General features: G+C 44.1%; 1 protein-coding gene across 1 annotated transcript in view; it reads left to right on the top strand.

Moving 5' to 3' along the window:
• Window positions 1-19,482, top strand: part of adgrg6 (adhesion G protein-coupled receptor G6) — a 180,657-nt gene that overhangs the window by 130,590 nt on the left and 30,585 nt on the right. Inside the window, exons 17-19 of the mRNA XM_056294246.1 lie at window positions 5,539-5,807; window positions 7,162-7,264; window positions 10,460-10,610. Of these exons, the coding sequence (XP_056150221.1) occupies window positions 5,539-5,807; window positions 7,162-7,264; window positions 10,460-10,610 (523 nt within the window). The remainder of the gene's footprint in view (window positions 1-5,538; window positions 5,808-7,161; window positions 7,265-10,459; window positions 10,611-19,482) is intronic.

Raw genomic sequence — 19,482 nt, 5'->3', positions numbered from 1 at the left:
TGACTCAGATGATAGAGATCCAAGAAGAATAACAAGATCTTCAAAACGCTTGTTGGATTTAATTTCAGAGTTAATCGTATATTGGCCCTGAGCTGGACTGGCAGCTTGTCCAGGGTGTCTCCCTGCCTGCCGTCCAATGACTGCTGGGATAGGCTCCAGCGTCCCGTGACCCCAATTGGGATAAGCTGCTTGGATAATGGATGGATGGATCGTATATCACAAACATACAACGTAACCACAGGACTGTCGGACCATACTCTGTTTGTAGTTACAAGACCACTGTCAAGGATGCGGCATAGACATGAAAATGAAATGGAAAAGAAGAAGTATAATTTGTTCCAAAAAAGCACTTAAAGCATTTTGATAATGAAATATCTCATCTCATCTTCAACTGCTTTTCCGGAGTCGGGTCGTGGTGGCAGCAAGCTAAGTAGGGCACTCTAGACGTCCGTCTCCCCAGCAACGCCTTCCAGTTCCTCCTCGGGGATCCCAAGGCGTTCCCAGACCAGATTGGACATGTAGTCCCTCCAGCGAGTTCTGGGTCTACCCCGGGGTCTCCTCGCAGTTGGCCGTGCCCGTTAAACCCTCCAAAGGAAGGCACCCAGGAGGCATCCTAATCAGATGCCCGAACCATCTCATCTGGCTCCTTTCGATGCGAAGGAGCAGGGGCTCTACTCCGAGCTCCCTCCGGATGTTCGAGCTCCTCACCCTATCTCTAAGGCTGAGTCCAGACACCCTACGGAGGAAACTCATTTCAGGTGCTTGTATCCGTGATCTCACCCTTTCGGTCACTACCCAAAGCTCATGACCATAGGTGATGGCTGGAATGAAGACTGACTGGTAAATTGAGAGCTTTGCCTTCCGGCTCAGCTCCCTCTTCACTGCAACGGTCCAGTACAATGTCCGCATTACTGCTGATGCTACACCAATCCACCTGTCAGTCTCCTGCTCCATCCTACCCTCACTCGTGAACAAGACCCTGAGATACTTGAACTCCTTCACTTGAGGCAACAGCTCATCCCCAACCTGGAGGGAGCAATCCACCATTTTCTGGTAGAGAACCATGGCCTCAGACTTGGAGGTGCTGACTCTCATCCCGGCCATTTCACACTCAGCTGCAAACCGCCCCAGTGTGCTGGAGGTCACGTTCTGATGAAGCCAACAAAACCACATCATCTGAGAAGAGCAGAGGTGCAATTCTGAGGTTCCCAAAACGGACACACTCCTCACCTTGGCTGGGCCTTGAGATCCTGTCCATGAATATCACAAACAGAACCGGAGACAAGGGACAACCTTGGTGGAGTCCAACACCCACCGAAAACTTGTTTGACTTTGTGCCAAGAATGCGGACACAGCTCTCATTTTGGTTATACAAGGACCGGATGGCTTGTAGCAACTGCCCCGGTACCCCAAACTCCCACAGTACTCCCTACAGAGTGGCCCGGGGTACACGGTCGTAAGCCTTTTCCAAGTCCACAAAACACATGTAGACTGGCTGGTCAAACTCCCATAGCCCCCTCAGCACTTCCACAAGGGTAACGAGTTGGTCTGTTGTTCCACTGCCAGGACGGAGTCTGCGTTGTTCCTCCTGGATCTGAGGTTCGACAGTCGGTCGGAGCCTCCTTTCCAGCACCCTAGAGTAGACTCTCCCAGGGAGGCTGAGCAGTGTGATGCCCCGATAATTGGAGCACACCCTCCGGTCCCACTTTTTGAATGTGGGAACCACCACCCCAGTCTGCCAGTCCACAGGAACTGTCCCCAACCTCCACGCGACACTAAAGAGGCGTGTCAACCAAGATAATGAAATAAGGCAAACTAAATGGGAAAGTATTATTAATAGTAAAAACTGTAAGCAGGCCTGTGATGATTTAATGTCTACATTTAAGCAACTTTTATGTAAATTTACTAAAACAATGCCTCAGAAGCATAACAGACAACAGACAGGAAAAAGAAAAAGAAGAGATGCAGTCCTCAAAAAAATCTCTGAAATCAGGACTGGAAACTGATGGTTTGATCGATAAAGTTACGGGGCAGCTTAGGAAGGCCAAAGCTCATTTCTTTCTAGAGATAATAAGACAGGCAAAAGGGAACACCAAAATCTTATGGAAAAAAATTGATGAAATCACAGGAGAAGAGCACCCCCACAATGGACATATCTTGAGTTTAGGAGAGTTGGAACGTGGTTTGTGACAATGCACAGATAGGATCTACAAACACTGGTCTAAAACTGTTGCAGTATAATGGGCTCATGCATGTACATATATATATATGTAACAGATTAAATGACGGCCCGTGATGGCCTGGCAGTCTGTCCAGGGTGTCTCCCCACCTGCCACCCAGTGACTGCTGGGCTTGGCTTCAGCATCCCGCGACCCTGAGTAGGATAAGTGGTTCTGATAATGGATGGATGGATGGTTAAATGGGATTATACAAGATGACAGTTTAACTGTTGCAAATAGTTTTAATGTTATTTTATTAACTGTGTTTTGGAACTGGGTGGAAATTCTACAGAAATCCAGCTTCCAATGGTTCTACCTAATGAAGCAGCGACATGGAGTTCTAAACATACAGATGAGGCAAAGATAATAAAATCTTTCCATCATTATCTAATTCAAGAGCAAAATATACTTGGGAACTTGATACTGTTTTTCTTAAAAACATATAAAGTTGATTCAACTACCCCTATCACTCGTATTATAAACTGATCACTGGACAAAAGCAGATTCCCTGGCATTCTGAAGATTGCCGTTGTAACTCCTGTTTTCAGATCAGGTGACCAACAGGAAGTAAGCAACTACAGCCCATCAGTATACCACCCACCATTTCAAAAGCTGTTGAAAAAGTTGCTGCTGAACTACTGGTAGTTCATCTAAATAAAGAGCATCTCCTCCATCCTATGCAATCTGCGTTTAGAGTAAACCAGCCTCCTGAAGCTGCATGTCGCTACTTCCTTGAAGTCATTCAGGCTAGCCTTGATACAGGAGGGCTGATGGGTGCCATATTTCTTCATCTGCACAAGGCTTTTGATACCGTCAGCCACTCAGTACTCGTCTCTAAGTTATGTAAAGTCAAACTCTCTGCATTCAGTCTTACCTACATACTGGACCACTGTCAGTGCCTCCAGAGAAAGGATAAGACATCATCTCTAAGAATCTGTGTTATGGGAGCGCTGCAAGGTTGTTAAGCTTTGATAACTCAATGTTGTATTCAGATGTCCGTTTAGTGCACAAGATAATCCATAATGCTGTTCCTCCTCTGTTGAAGAGCTTTGTTCAGCTCCGCTCTGTGCGAATGAGCAGAGCTTTAAGGTCTGCTTCAAACAGGAGAATGTAGCATCCCTAAACGATGGTCAACAAGATGGTAGTGAGACCAGCTATGTTGTATGGTTTGGAGACAGTGGCACTGATGAAAAGACAGGAGGTGGAGCTGGAGGTGGCGGAGGTGAAGATGATAAGATTTTCATTGGGAGTGATGAAGAAGGACAGGATTAGGAACGAGTATATTAGAGGGACAGCTCAGGTTGGACGGTTTGGAGACAAAGTAAGAGAGGCAAGATTGAGATGGTGTGGACATGTGTGGAGGAGAGATGCTGGGTATATTGGGAGAAGGATGCTGAATATGGAGCTGCCAGGGAAGAGGAGAAGAGGAAGGCCAAAGAGGAGGTTTATGGATGTGGTGAGGGAGGACATGCAGGTGGCTGGTGTGACAGAGGAAGATGCAGAGGACAGGAAGAGATGGAAACGGATGATCTGCTGCGGCGCCCCCTAACGGGAGCAGCCAAAAGTAGTGGTAGTAGTAGTTGTAGTAGTAGCGTCTCTACACGAGGCTCTGGCTTAGCACAATCTGCTTTTTCTTTCAGAGCTGTTAAAAATGGAATAAGCTCCCTGGTGATCTGAAAACCTGCACTGATTAGCGGGTTAGCACTGATTAGCATTAATTCTGCTTTGTGTTCATTTCTATAAAATGTCTGTGTGCCTGCGTGGTTGTCAGTAGGTTGTTGGCCCATTTGTGGTGGATATGATAGGTTCTGCTCTGTTATTGTGTCTGTTTACCTGCACAGGGACTACAGATGGAAATGAGCTCATAGCTACATCTGCTGCAAAGCATCTTTTGCCTTTGTTTGGGGTTAATGCATTTTGTACACGGTCCCTGATATGAATAAATGTAATAAACTAAAGTAATTTCCATACGAACATTCCAGCAGTCATCTGCTTATATTCAACCCTATTTCATGTTCACTATGCAAGTTTGTTCATCACTTCCATCTGTTTGCAATAATTTGTTTATATTTAACTTGTCTTCCATTGAGCCATATGTTTGGCAATAGCAGCACAAGTTGCAGGAGATGTAGATAATATCCAGCTGTACATAACCGTCTGACATTTACTCATATCCAGCTTCAACCTGCAGCGCTCATGTTGCTCACGTTGGCGTCTGCTGTGCGTGAATGTGTATGTTTGTTCAGTATATTGTGAGTTCTGACATCCAAAAACAAATTCCTTGTATCTGTGAAGGCAAACCTGGTGAATAAAGCCTGATCCTGATTCTGAGCCTGATCCTGATTCTGGATCTGAATCAGGCTATGGGCACTGGCCTGCTGGTCTGGGTCATACCACTCTTATTCAGGGTGAAGGTGAGGTGTTCAGGCATTCAACATGTGTGTCCAACCTGGTCCTTGGTGGAGTACTGATTTCATGGACATTCATACAGCAAAAAAAAAAAAAAAAAAAAAAAATTTTAAAAACCCCAAAACTGAGACGTCTACACCATCTAACTGCTCATTCATAAACACGTTCATCAGCACATAGGTACACATACAGGTAGCTTATTGATAAGGCTTATTGATTTTGATGTTTCATTGCAGATTCTTGAGAGAGAAAAAAAGGGCGGCATGGTGGCGCAGTGGTTAGCGCTGTTGCCTCACAGCAGGAAAGTCCTGGGTTCGAACCCCAGGGTTGTCCAACCTTGGGGGTCATCCCAGGTCGTCCTCTGTGTGGAGTTTGCATGTTCTCCCTGTGTCCCCCACCATCAGAAAGACATGCATGTGAGAGTTAATACTGCTGTCTGTGCTCCTGACCGAGGCATGGCAAGACCAACTGCAGTTGATCCCCGGGTGCTGCACGGCGGCTGCCCACTCCAAGCTACACAGCTAGGATGAGTTAAATGCAGAGAAAGAATTGCCCCACAGGGATTAAAAAAGTAGTTTAAAAAATCTTTTATCTATTAATGTTGTCTTTGTTTTCTTTTACTGCATTTTGAAACTTTGTCAAGAAAATAACAGTCATCCCTGTGGTCTCCTCACAGCAGTAGTAGCTGTACACACGTCATCTGTCAAGAATGAAGCCCTATTCTCATCCTTTACAACAGTGTGGTCACTGACTCAACTACGTTTCTCTTCCTTTTCTTTCTCTTTCACCTCCCTCTCTCCCCTTATCGCTTCCTCCCTTGTTATGTTCCTCTCATCCTCACTCCCTTTCTCCCTTTCTCACTCCTCCCTTCCATCCTCCCTCTTCTTCTTCTCCTCTCTCTACTGCACAGGAAGCTCCGGCGTGACTACCCCTCTAAGATCCTGATGAATCTCAGTACTTCCTTGTTGTTCCTCAACATGGTCTTCCTATTGGACGGCTGGCTAACCAGCCTGGACAACAATAGTCTGTGTGTGGCTGTGGCCATCTTCCTGCACTACTTCCTGTTGACCTCTTTCACCTGGATGGGGTTGGAGTCCATCCACATGTACATTGCTCTTGTCAAAGTCTTCAACACCTATATACGTCGGTATATCCTCAAGTTCTGCATCGTGGGCTGGGGTGAGTAGTCGAGTAGAGCCACTGAAATATATATATATATATATACCAGACATTGTGGTGGTCGACAAGGAACAGAAGACAGCAGTAGTGATCGATGTAGCATCCCGAGAGACGGCAACATCAGGAAGAAAGAGCACGAGAAGCTAGAGGAATACCAAGGGCTGAGGGAAGAACTAGATGGGATGTGGAAGGTGAAGTCCACAGTAGTCCCAGTGGTAATAGGAGCACTAGGGGCTGTGACCCCCAAACTGGGAGAGTGGCTCCAGCAGATTCCAGGAACAACATGGGTCTCTGTCCAGAAGAGTGCAGTCCTAGGAACAGCTAACATACAGTGCAGAACCCTCAAACTCCCAGGCCTCTGGTAGAGGACCCAAGCTTGAGGAAGACACACACCACCCGAAAAAGGGGGAGAGGGAGATTTTTTTTATAGTACTGCGTGGTCACAATACAATACCATATGATGGGGTTTGGTATGTTACAATAAGATCATATTGAAGTTTGCCACATTCTGCATCTGCATTGAAATCCTTTGTGCTCTCATCAAAATATGTTAAAGAAGGAAGAAGGATAAAGAACATGTCAAAAGGTTAAAATATACAATAAAGGTAAAATATATTATGAGAAGGAAAAATATGAGGGCAGAAGAAAAATGATTGAAAAATCTGGAAGGTACTGATTTCTGTCCTTACTGTACATACTATACATATAATATGTAATTATACCATTATAACAAGGCATGATAATAGTTCATCACAATGGAGCGTCATATTGGTACAATAAATACAATATTGCTGTTACATAGATATGGGCTTTGTTGTACATGTAACTAACGCATACTGATTTGTTGTGTGATGTTGTTGGTCATATTATATTCTGTTATGCGATATTTGACATGATATAATATATGATATGACACCGAATAGTAACCCACAAGTTTGCGAAGGCTTGCGATGTCTCTGTTAGTTATTAAGTTTGCTTCGTATGCCAGACTATCCCCAGCACCAGAATCTCTCTTTGAGGACTTTTTCCCAAACTGGTTTCCTTCCAGGAGAAAAAAAAAGAAAAAAAAGTAACTTGTTTCCATCCAGAAATAATGCTTCCAGTATATTTTTCCATTTAGCTGCTTAGTCTTAACTGGCGGATCAGTCAACAGCCCTCTTCAAACATTCTTGGCAGTTGTGTTGAGGCACGTCAGGAAGAATTTAAATGGTGTTAAATACGTTTGGAATGGAAATATGGGAAGATCAGAGAGAGTCCCGTGATTTAAGTGTGTGTTAGTGCGTTGAGAAGATTATCTTTCTGCTTCAGTAGATGGAACAATGAAGACAGACGATGTGTGTGTTGTGTGTTTCAGGGTTCCCTGTCTTGCTCGTGGGAATCGTGGTGGCGGTTGACAACCGCTTCTACGGCAAACAGGAGTACGGGAGAGGAGAGACGGGGGAGGGTTCATCAGAGTTGTGAGTCTTCCTTGTCTCTTTGTTCCTTTCTTTCATTATCGCCAAGTGTCGTTCCATGTGTTTTATTTCTACATCCGTTACCACATTATCCCTCCTCTGATGCTCTTCCTGAGCTTTCCCCCGTTTCTTTTCTGATTTTTTTTCTTCCTTTCCTCATTTGACTGGAAAAGAGTAATGAATGGAGGGGGGCATCCGGGTAGTGTAGCGGTCTATTCTGTTGCCTACCAACACGGGGATCAAATCCCCGTGTCACCTCCAGCTTGGTCGGGCGTCCCTACAGACACAACTGGCCGTGTCTGCAGGTGGGAAGCGGGCTGTGGGTATGTGTCCTGGTCACTGCACTAATGCCTCCTCTGGTAAGTCGGGGCACCTGTTCAGGGGGACTGGGGGGAATAGCGTGATCCTCCCACGTGCTATGTCCCCTTGGTGAAACTCCTCACCGTCAGGTGAAAAGAAGCGGCTGGCAGCTCCACATGTATCGGAGGAGGCATGTGGTAGTCTGCAGCCCTCCCTGGATCGGCAGAGGGGGTGGAGCAGCAACCAGGATGGCTCAGAAGACTGGGGTAATTGACCAGATACAAAAGGGGGGGGGATCCAACCCCCCCCCCCCAAAAAAAAACAATAATGAATGGAGGGTCTGAGGGTTGATTGTGTCATCTACTGTCATTTACTGTATCTACCTGTTCCTCAGTGCATGAAATCCTCAGACTATTACTGTGATTTAGGACTACACAAATAAAGCTGACATGACGTTAATCAGATTAACAAATGAAGACGTGTCGCTGTAACGTCATGCCTCCTTCTTAAGTTCCTGTCCTCAAGTGTTTCCCGCCTCCTTGATTACCCTCACCTGTCCCAGATAGCAGACACATTTGGGCCTAATCTGGGGCACTTTTGGTACTCACGGCTCAGTTACGGCACTGGTAACCGTTGTGTGGGCCAGACGTGGCCCGAATGTCATAAGCTGGGCCTGACTTGGGTTCCAGCACATACTATGTGGGCCATATAAGGTGGACCTGTGGCTGAGTTGAGGCAGCCACACTCACCCTGAGTCAACGCCGTAATTCAAGGCCAAATGTCGGCTGTAAGATAACTGCAGATGTGGGCCATATTTGGGCCCAAAATTCTTTGCTATCTGGGGTCTAATTACTCACCTGCCCCTGACTTTGTCATTAGTCTACCCTGTTTATATATACTAAATGTACATAAGTATTGGGACACACCTCTTAATCATTTAATTCAGGTGTTTCATTCAGACCCATTGCCACAGGTGTATAAAATCAAGCAACTAGCCATGCAGTCTGCATTTACATACATCTGTGAAAGAATGGGTCATTCTGAAGACCTCAGTGAATTCAAGTGTGGTACTGACATAGGATGCCACCTTTGCAATAAGTTAGTTTGTGAAATTTCTTCCCTGCTAGATATTCCACGGTCAACTGTAAGTGGTATTATTGAAAATTGGAAGCGTTTAGGAACAACAGCAACTCAGCCACAAGTGGCAGACCACATAAAGTCACACAGCGGGGTCATCGAGTGCTGAGGCGCGTAGTGCGTAAAAGTCGCCAACGCTCTGTTGACTCAGTAACTGCAGAGTTCCAAACTTCCTCTGGCATTAACATCAGCACAAAAACTGTGAGCCGGGAGCTTCATGGAATGGGTTTCCATGGCCAAGCAGCTGCATGCAAGTCTTACATCACCAAGCACAATGCCAAGCGTGGGATGGAGTGGTGTAGAGCACGCTGCCACTGGACTCTGGAGCAGTGGAAACGTGTTCTGTGGAGTGATGAATCACACTTCTCTGTCTGGCAGTCTGATGGACGAGTCTGGGTTCGGTGGATGCCAAGAGAACGTTACCTGCCTGACTGCATTGTGCCAACTGTACAGTTTGGTGGAGGAGGGATAATGGTATGGGGTTGTTTTTCAGGGGTTGGGCTGGGCCCCTTAGTTCCAGTGAAGGGAAATCTTAATGCTTCAGCATACCAGGACATTTTGGACAATTCTATGCTTCCAACTTTGTGGGAATAGTTTGGGGAGGGCCCTTTTCTGTTCCAGCATGACTATACCCCAGTGCACAAAGCAAGGTCTATTAAGACATGGTTGGGTGAGTTTGGTGTGGAAGAACTTGACTGGCCCGCACAGAGTCCTGACCTCAACCCCATCGAACACCTTTGGGATGAACTAGAACGGAGATGGTGAGCCAGGTCTTCTCGTCCAACATCAGTGCCTGACTTCACAAATGCTCTTCTGGATGAATGGGCAAAAACTCCCACAGACACACTCCAAAATCTTGTGGAAAGCCTTCCCAGAAGAGTGGAAGCTGTTATAGCTGCAAAGAGGGGACCAACTCCATATTAATGCCTATGGATTTAGAATGGGATGTCATAAAAGCTCCTGTAGGTGTAATGGCCAGGTGTCCCAATACTTTTGTCCACATAGACGGGTTTCCTGTTTACAGACATTACTGGGTGCGTGCGCAGCCAGGGGGCAAAACTGCTTTGGAAGCTCTCAAAAGATTATGAGATGCATAATCTTATGAGAGCTTCCATAGCGGTCCAACAATGAAAATGTTCAACATTTTCCACCCATCCTTTTGGCGGTTTGTGCTGTTTATTGCACAACAACTGCGTGTCATCTCTGCTGTATCTGAGCTCTGTCTTGGTTAAAATCTCTGCGCTGTAGCTGCTTTCTGCCCCCTAGTTGCGCACGCATCTCTGTGATGGCGTTGCACGGAAACCGTCCTATAGTGTACCTCCTCATTTTCCCTGCTACTTTGCCAGTTTGTCTTTGTACCATCGTGTCAAAGCGGTCCAGCTCGTTACCTGTCGTGTGTTCCTGAGTAATCTGCTGACCAGTTTCTGTGTTTTGACGCTGCCTTTGCCTAACGTTTATTGGATACCTCTGCCTGTTTATTGGAATGATTTACTGTGTACCGAATCCATCTTCAGTACCTGCCTTGTGTGAGTTGTGCATTTGACTCACTGTGTGTTGGCACCACCGTTACAGTCACATCTCCTCATAAATGCTGTTAGCAAACAGGTTTGTCACAGTTGTACTTCAAAGAAAAAAATATATTGAAGAAGAGAGAAACCAGCAAATTTTAATTACAAAACACAGAAGATTCAATTTGAAGTGTGTGTGTGTGTGTATCTGAATTTGTAATTCTGTGTGTGTGTGTTTGTCCCCTCTCCCTAGCTGTTGGATCCAGAACTCAGTGGTCTTCTACACCACCTGTGTGGGTTACTTCTGCGTGGTCTTCCTGATGAACGTGGCCATGTTCATCGTGGTCATGCTGCAGATTTGTGGGCGCAATGGCAAACGGACCAACCGGAGTCTGCGAGAGGAGGTACGGAGCGGGCTACAGGACTCTACTGTTGGCTCCTCTACAGTCATTTAAAATAGACTATAGCTTACAGTAACACGGCTTAGCATTGTGTAAGGCGGCTTTCACACCTACCTCGTTTGGTCTGGACTTTTCAGTTTGATCCAAACCAAAATTGCTGGTGTGAACCCCCCCCCCCGGATCATGGTCTGGACCAAACAGCTGAACCAAAAGAGTTCAATGAGAAGAGGTGGTTTCAGTCCAGATCAGACTGAACCATGGTTTGGTTCGTTTCTAGCGTGAAGGCAATTTTTTTGGATGATTTAAACTTTCGGACCAATTACAGGAAGTTCCAGCAGGCTATCATGGGGAGAGGAGACGTTTTTAATTGAGATATGGTCTGATGATGTCATCAAAAGTCAACTGGAAAAATCATAAAAATGCCGACACTTTCCAGGTATTTTTGCTAGTAGTAATGCCATAATATTATTATAGTGGCAATGGAATGAATCTGTTGACTCATTTTTCTCCATTAATTCACACGTTGATCGAAAGCTACCCAGCGAACTGACAACACGCCAACGTCAGACGCACACCCCTCTGCAAACCAAATCAATCAATGTCAAGCACAGGGTGTAGGTATAGGTAATGACGAAAGGAAGTAGGTATGTCATGTAAAGTTATTTAGCATGATTGCATATTTCCAATGTGAAACCAAAACTAACCACAGCAAATGTACACAATGTAGCAAAAACATGCAGATTGGTTCCAACGTCCAGGTGTGAAAAGGACTAAAGTACGTCTTTATTAACATCAGGTTGAAATCATAACATCAGGTTTAATAACAACAGGTTGAAATCATAACATCAGGTTTAATAGCATCAGGTTGACATCATAACATCAGGTTTAATAGCATCAGGTTGACATCATAACATCAGGTTTAATAACAACAGGTTGACATCATAACATCAGGTTGATATAACATCAGGTTTAATAGCATCAGGTTGACATCATAACATCAGGTTGACGTCATAACATCAGGTTGATATCATAACATCAGGTTTAATAACAGGTTGAAATCATAACATCAGGTTTAATAACATCAGGTTTAATAACAACAGGTGGACATCATAACTTCAGGTTTAATAACATCAGGTTGACATCATAACATCATGACATCATAATGTGGTGCATAAAAAATGAAAGCTGCCTCTCCATGTTTAGTTTTGACTTTGGGGACAGAAAGCAGGCTTGTTCCAGGTGATCTGAGAGGTCTGGATTGTTAATAATGTAGCAGTAGATCAGAAATGTATTTTGCCCTTAAACCATTCGGTGCTTTATAAACCAAGAGCAGTATTTTAAAATCAATTCTTTGACGGACAGGAAGCCAGTGTAACGACCTCAGAACTGGAGTGATGTATCCACTCTTTTGGTCTTAATAAGGACTCAAGCAGCAGTGTTCTGAATCAGCTGCAGCTGTTTGATCGATTTTTTAGAGACCTGTAAAGACACCGTTACAGTAGTCGAGTCGACTGAAGATAAATGCATGGACAAGTTTTTTTTTCCAAATCCTGCTGAGACATAAGTCCTTTAATTATTGATATATTCTTCAGGTGATAGGCTTTGTAATTATCTTAATGTGGCTATTGAAATTCAGGTCTAAATCCATGACTACACCAAGATTTCTGGCTTGGTTTGTGGATTTTAACATTACCAATTGTAGCTGAATGCTGACTTTTCTTACTTGGCTCCAAAGACACTTCAGTTTTATCTTTGTTTAATTGAAGAAAATTCAGAGACATCCAATCATTGATTTGTTCAATGCACTACTCAGTGCTTATATGGGATTATAGTCCTTTTGTCATACCGGCAGCAGAAATTGAGGACCCAAATGCAGACAGCGGAGAACGATGTTTTAATAGAACAAACAATCTTACAGACAGCAAGGAAAGCTCGAGACAAGCCGTGACATATCCGGCTACCAAAAGTCAATATGTAATGATCTGACAAAGCGCCAGGGCAACCAGGGGGAATATATAGCTGCTGGAGAGCCAATGAGGGAAATGGGGAATAGGTGAGCCAGGCAGGACAGGAACAGAAATGGCAAGCCAAATAAGGGAATGGGGAACACGACAGGAACAGACATGGCAAGCCAATCATGTAACGGAGGACAGGTGAGCAAAGCAGGGGCCAAAATGACAAGCCAAATCAGGGAATGGGAAGCGGGTGAGCCTAGCCGACCCAGACCACCCAACCATGACACCTTTGGTGATATGGTTATGTAAATGTGCATGTCGTCTGCATAATTATGGTAACATATTTTGTTGTTTTCCATAATCTGAACTAGTGGGCTCATATAGCTGTTGAACAGAAGAGGCCCCAGAATGGAGCCTTGGGGAACTCCACAAGTCATTTTTGTCAGCTCAGATTTGTAATTATCTATAGACACAAAGTAGTCCCTGTCCTTTAAGTGGGATTCAAACAAGTTTATTGCTGTGCCAGAAAGTCCCACCCAGTTTTCCAGTGAGTCTATTAATATGTTGTGGTCAACTGTGTCAAATGCAGCACCGAGACCCAATAACACCAGGCATGAGATTCTGCCGCTGACTGTGTTGAAGTGGATGTCATTAAATGCCTTAACAAGAGCAGTCTCAGTGCTGTGGTGTTGTTGAGATACTGACTGGAAAAATCAAAACAGCTGTTTAGTGAAGAAATGTTTAGTTGTTTAGTGGGCGGCACAGTGACCTAGTGGTTAGCACTGTTGCCTCACAGCAAGAAGGTCGTGGGTTCAAACCCCAGGCCGTTCCAGGTCTTTTCCGTGTGGAATTTGCATGTTCTCCCCGTGTCTGTATGAGTTTCCTCTGGGTACTCCGGTTTCCTCCCACCATCAAAAGACATGCATATTAAGGTTAATACTCCTGTCTGTGTCCCTGACCAGGGCAATAGAAAGAAGAACTGGAGTTGGTCCCTGGGCGCTGCAGCTGCCCATTGCTCCTATACAATAAGATGGGTTAAAATGCCGAGAACAAATTAATTGTTACAATACAATGACAAAATAACGTGGCATGAAATTGTTCAGCTGTTGGAAAATGTATTTTTCAATGATTTTCCTTAGAAATGTGAGGTTTGATATGGGCCTGTGATTGTTCATTAGTGAAGTATCTACATTGTTCATTTTTAAGAGTGGGTTGATGCCTGTGGCATGTGCATTATTATTGTTTTTGGCAGTGATGTCAGAGAAGTAGGACCGCCTTGCATTTCTCGATTTCAAATTATAAATGTGCAGTCTCTATAGACGTCATAATGAAGAGTTAGATTTGTTTTTCGCCAACTGCGTTAAGCTTTACAACACTCTTTTTTCTATTCTGACCAGCGTGGCATTTCTCCATGGAGATCATTCCTAACCACAGACCACCTTTACTTTAGTGGGTGCAATGGCATCAATAACATTTGTAATTTTAGAATTGAAATTATCTGCAAGCTCATAACTGACACCCAAGAGAGGGCAGGTGTGGAAGAGAAAGCCTGAATAAATATTTCACTGGTGATATGCCGTTTTGCAATTACCTCTGTTTGAACATTTGTGTGCACAGAGATAGTAGTTTCAAAGAAAACAGGAATGATCGGAGAGGGCAACATCAGTCACCACAACCTTAGAAATATTCAGACCTTTGGAGATAATAAAGTCCAGATCGTGCCCCTTCTGTCTGGGCTCCATCACGTGCTGGGTCAGTCAATAGTTATCAAGAACACATCACAGTTCTTTAGTCCCTCGGTCCAGGGGGTTGTCAACATAGATGTTTAAATCACCAGCAATAACAACACAGTCAAATTCAATACAGATTATAGACAGCAGCTCAGTGAAGTCATCATTAAAGTTTGTATAGTTTTTAGGTGGCTTATAGATATTTAGAAATATATCTCAAGAAGAGGGACTCAGCTGAAAAGCCACATATTCAAAAAAAGTAAAATTTCCATTTCTTACACTGGAGTGAATCATTAAACAGCATGGCAATTCCACCTCCTTTCTTATGCATTCTGGTTTCACTTACAAAACTAAAGTTGGGAGGGGTTGACTCAATAAGAACAGCTGTGCTGTCATCTTGGTCTAACCAAGTTTCAGTTAAAAACATAAAATTGATTGTCGTTGATTGATTAAAAATGTTTTCCCGTCAAAAACCTGACATTTAGTAATGCTAAATTTAATGTGTTAAAAATATTATCTGCCTAATTTTTTGAGGCAGGCTGTGGCTGACTAAAGGTACTGTCTGATACAGTCTGTGACTGGCATACATCTGGAGTCAGATTAGATAGAGTAGCAGTGCACTTTGACTACACTTAATTCTTTCTGATGCTGGTCAAAACAGGAATGGCAGAATGTGGAGCTGCTCCTTGCTGTCTAGGGTGGGCTGTGTCAACAGCAGTGGTCCATACCAGTAAGCAGAGGGAGACATGAGCTGAAGGGGGGGCCCCTTGGTTTGTGTGAATAAGCAAGAACTTTTGGTGCCAAATAGTGACATCTCATCAATTCCTTTTATCTGCATCCTTAGCTTGTGTGAGGTATCTTTGAGAGGGGGGCTGGGAATGATCCATGGCATTGTCCTTAGTAGAAAAGATTGTTCTTCTTTTCCCAGATTTTCTTGAACCTTTCCAAATACCAGCAGTGGGGTGCTGGAGGCCGTAGGTTAAGTCGGCAGTAAGTGTGTAGACCTTCACTGTTTAAATGAGTTCTGTCCACTCCAAAACAGTTTCATTGCTCCCAAAACAGGTTTAAGTTGTCAATGAAGTTCATAAGTTTTTTTTTGTTGTTTTTTTTACATGATGATGCTGGTCGCGTGGCTTGGGTCCTGGACTGCTCCGCTGGCATGTGGACACTGCTTGGCATCATGTTCTTCATACATGTTATGTCCATTATAATTCTGTTATCCTCTTTCAATGTTGTATCATGTAAATTGCGTGAACACAACATCCATTGCACGCTGTCCGTCTTGGGAGAGAGATCCCTCCTCTGGTGCTCTCCCTGAGGTTTCTTCCTATTGTTTCTCCCTGTTAAAGGGTTTTTTTAGGGAGTTGTTCCTTATCCGATGAGAGGGTCTAAGGACAGGATGTTGTGTTGCTCTTAAGCCCACTGAGGCACATTTGTAATTTGTGATATTGGGCTATACAAATAAAATAGATTTGATTTGATTTGATTTTTGAGCAGTGCATGTGGAGGAATGCCAGGTATTTAATGCCAGCAAGCGGTTAAAGCGTTCATTTCCTTTCGTAAAGTGGGGATCGGACCTGACACAAATGTCTGAGCTGGGACTTGTTGTAGAATGTCCATTAGGTGTATGAAGTCCTTTTTTATCGGCTCTGAACCATGTGTCATTCCAGGACGAGTGTCATGTTGTTCCAACATGTACAACAAGTGTGTCCGTGCCCGGATGGTCCTATAACAGTTGTGGCAGTGTTTGGACCATGTCGCTAACCGTAGCGTTGGGTAAACAGAGTTTTCAAAGCTTTGCTTTTAACATCTCTTTATTATATGGTCACCTACCAGCAGAGTCTCTGATTTGATGTCGTATATGTATTGTTAATTAGATTAACAATGAGGCGACACAATAACTCGGATGGATGGCTTGGTTAACTTCTATTGTGCATGTTCTGCCGTCTCTTTTGAGGATGCAACATTAGCTTTAGCGGCTATTGAGCCATTGTTTATCTCCAGATGCCATGTAGCAGTGCAACCTCCTTGCCTATATAAATGAAACAAGGGAATAACTTTTGTGCAGAGAAGGTAACTTTCAGAGATTGATCACTATATATAAGCAGCTACACACTGGCGACATATTTTGACATCAATTTACATGCAGAACAGGTTTTACTACATGATGGTATGCACTATTTTAATCAAATACAGGCAAATATACTTTACATTGCCTTTTAGTTGGTATACCATTTACTCTGTGCACCTCCATGGGTGCCGCCATTGTTTAATGTCAGACAGCTGCTTCTCCATTAAGTTGGGGTAGATGGAATTGCCCCGAGCTTACAAGTAGGAACTCCTTGAGTGGTGTTCCATCATACTTTTTCTAATAGCGTCTGAGCTAGCAGTGCTAAGGCTAGCTGTTGCAAGCAGCTTGTCCAAAACAATATACCTGTTCCCCAGCTGAATTTAACAGAGGAACTTAAGACTCCTCTCCTTTATTCTTCATTTTATTTATCCATCCATCCATTATCCACACCGCTTATCCTGCTCTCAGGGTTGTGGGGACGCTGGAGCCTATCCCAGCAGTCTCAGGGCAGCAGGTGGGGAGACACCCTGGACAGGCTGCCAGACCACAACAGGTCCAACGCACACACACACACACTCGCACCTAGGGACAATTTAGCACAGCTGATTCACCTGACCTACATGTGTTTGGACTGTGGGAGGAAACCGGAGCCCTGCAGGAAACCCACACAGACACGGGGAGAACATGCAAACTCCACCAGAACTTTGTTTGTTTATTTATTTATTTTCATGTAAACATATTGGGGCCACTGAGGTTTTTTTTTCTTCTCTAGAAGAGTGGGGGGGGGGTATTCTGAGTTTAAAGTCAGAATTTCTGGAAGGAAAAAGTGAGAAATAACTTCTGAGATTAAAGTCATAACGGGGCTATTTGTTAAAACGGATGACATGAACGCTCTTACCAAGTTATATTTTAGAATTGGATTTAGCAATAAGGAAATTCTGTTGTGTCTGTTGGCACAAAATCACCTTTAAACTTTTCTATACTTTTACAAAATTTGCCTGTACTTTTATTTTTTGTGAGGGGGGGAGATTTTATTGTTTTATTGTGTGAAGCACTTTGTGTTACATTTGTTTGTATGAAAAGTGCTATACAAATAAAATCTGATTGATTGGTTATAATAATAAGTATTGGTACGTGAAGCGATGTCACGAACTGGGTCTTTTCAGAAGGCGAGATCTTTTGGATTTAAACAAGGTGCAGCCTCCGTGCAGGAGGAACTATTGAGAAACAGCCAAATGCAAGGCTGTCGTTGGGTGCATCTTCAAGTGCTTCAAAGGGGATCTATGGCACAACAAGATGGGGTACAACACATTATCAGATTAACTGATCGTCAAGGTGTGGAGCCTGTCATGTTAATTTGACCTCTTTCTTTCTGCAGGGTAGCTTTCCTACTTTTTTAATCAGAAATTCTGACATTAAACTCAGAATAACCTCCCTCCCCCATACGCACCCCCTCTTCAAAAAAAACAAAAAAAACCCTCCATCGGTGGCCCAATATGCTTCCATAAATCAGATATCAAAATTTGTATTTTTTTGTAAGTAAGCAAGGCTTGCTTGTTTGGTTTTTATACAGCTCAGTGCTTTCTTAACATTTCAGGAAGTTGAATTGGTTCATCTGGACACAACGCTTATTGAGACAGATATGTTTCATCATCCTCTAAGTGACCTCTTCAGTCTCAGCTGACTGCAGGTACCCCACCCTTATAAACAATACAGTGACTGCAGGTACCCCACCCTTATAAACAATACAGTGACTGCAGGTACCCCACCCTTATAAACAATACAGTGACTGCAGGTACCCCACCCTTATAAACAATACAGTGACTGCAGGTGTCCCCACCCTTATAAACAATACAGTGACTGCAGGTACCCCACCCTTATAAACAATACAGTGACTGCAGGTACCCCACCCTTATAAACAATACAGTGACTGCAGGTTTCCCCACCCTTATAAACAATACAGTGACTGCAGGTGTCCCCACCCTTATAAACAATACAGTGACTGCAGGTGTCTCCACCCTTATAAACAATACAGTGGCTGCAGGTGTCCCCATCCTTATAAACAATACAGTGACTGCAGGTGTCTCCACCCTTATAAACAATACAGTGACTGCAGGTGTCCCCACCCTTATAAACAATACAGTGACATAACTACCCAAAATGATCAGTTTCATATGCAAATTGCCATGAACATTAACTAGAGCTACAATGGTCATGTGTACTATTAACAGAGGAGTGGGTAATAGCTGCAATCTCAACATTGTAACATGGTGACAGATGTACTCTATTCCCCCCCCCCCCCCGGTTCAGGGACGCTCGTTCCCTCTTCACATAGTTCACCTCTTTGACTCCCCATTCAAACCAGTGTTCCTCCCTATCAAGGATGTGCACCTCCTCATCCTTGAAAGAGTGGCCACTGGCTTGTAGATGGTGTAGACTGCGGAGTCCGAGCCTGTAGATGGTATAGACTGTGTAGATGTTGTAGACTGTGGAGTCCTGGCCTGTAGATGGTGTAGACTGGAGTCCTGGTCTGACGTGTTAGCTCTCCTGTGCTGTGCCATCCTTTTGGCCAGCGTCTGTTTGGTTTCCCCAATGTACAAGTCACGGCAATCCTCCTGGCACTTAACAGCTACACTATATTGCTCTGTTTGTGCCGGGGGACCCGATACTAGGGGTGGAAAAATTTGTGGCACACCGTTTTGGGGTTTGAAAGCAATGGAGACATGGTGTTTGGAAAATACGCGTCTCAGCTTTTCTGCCACTCCCACCACATACAGAATCACCACTGGTTTACTCTTAAGACAGCTGTTGTCCTTCTCCTCTCTTCGATCAGCTGGTGCACTGTTTGTGGTCTTCCTGGCTTTGACAAACAGTTTGGATAACCAGTTTAACCAGAAAACCAGAAAACAGTTTGGATAACCACACTTAACCAGGACCTGTTTAATGTGGGATTTCTTTCCTTGTCAGCTCGGTGGTCCAGCGTCCTGGTGACTCCTAGTTTGTGTTCCAGTGGATGATGAGAGTCAAACCTTAAGTACTGATCAGTATGTGTTGGTTTATGGTAAACATCAACAATCAAATGTCCCCATCACCAACTGCTGAGAAGGCTACCCTGTCAT

The sequence above is a fragment of the Lampris incognitus genome, chromosome 15 (assembly GCF_029633865.1).
Source record: "Lampris incognitus isolate fLamInc1 chromosome 15, fLamInc1.hap2, whole genome shotgun sequence".
NCBI classification, from domain to species: domain Eukaryota; kingdom Metazoa; phylum Chordata; class Actinopteri; order Lampriformes; family Lampridae; genus Lampris; species Lampris incognitus.
This window is presented reverse-complemented; position numbering and strand designations above follow the sequence as displayed.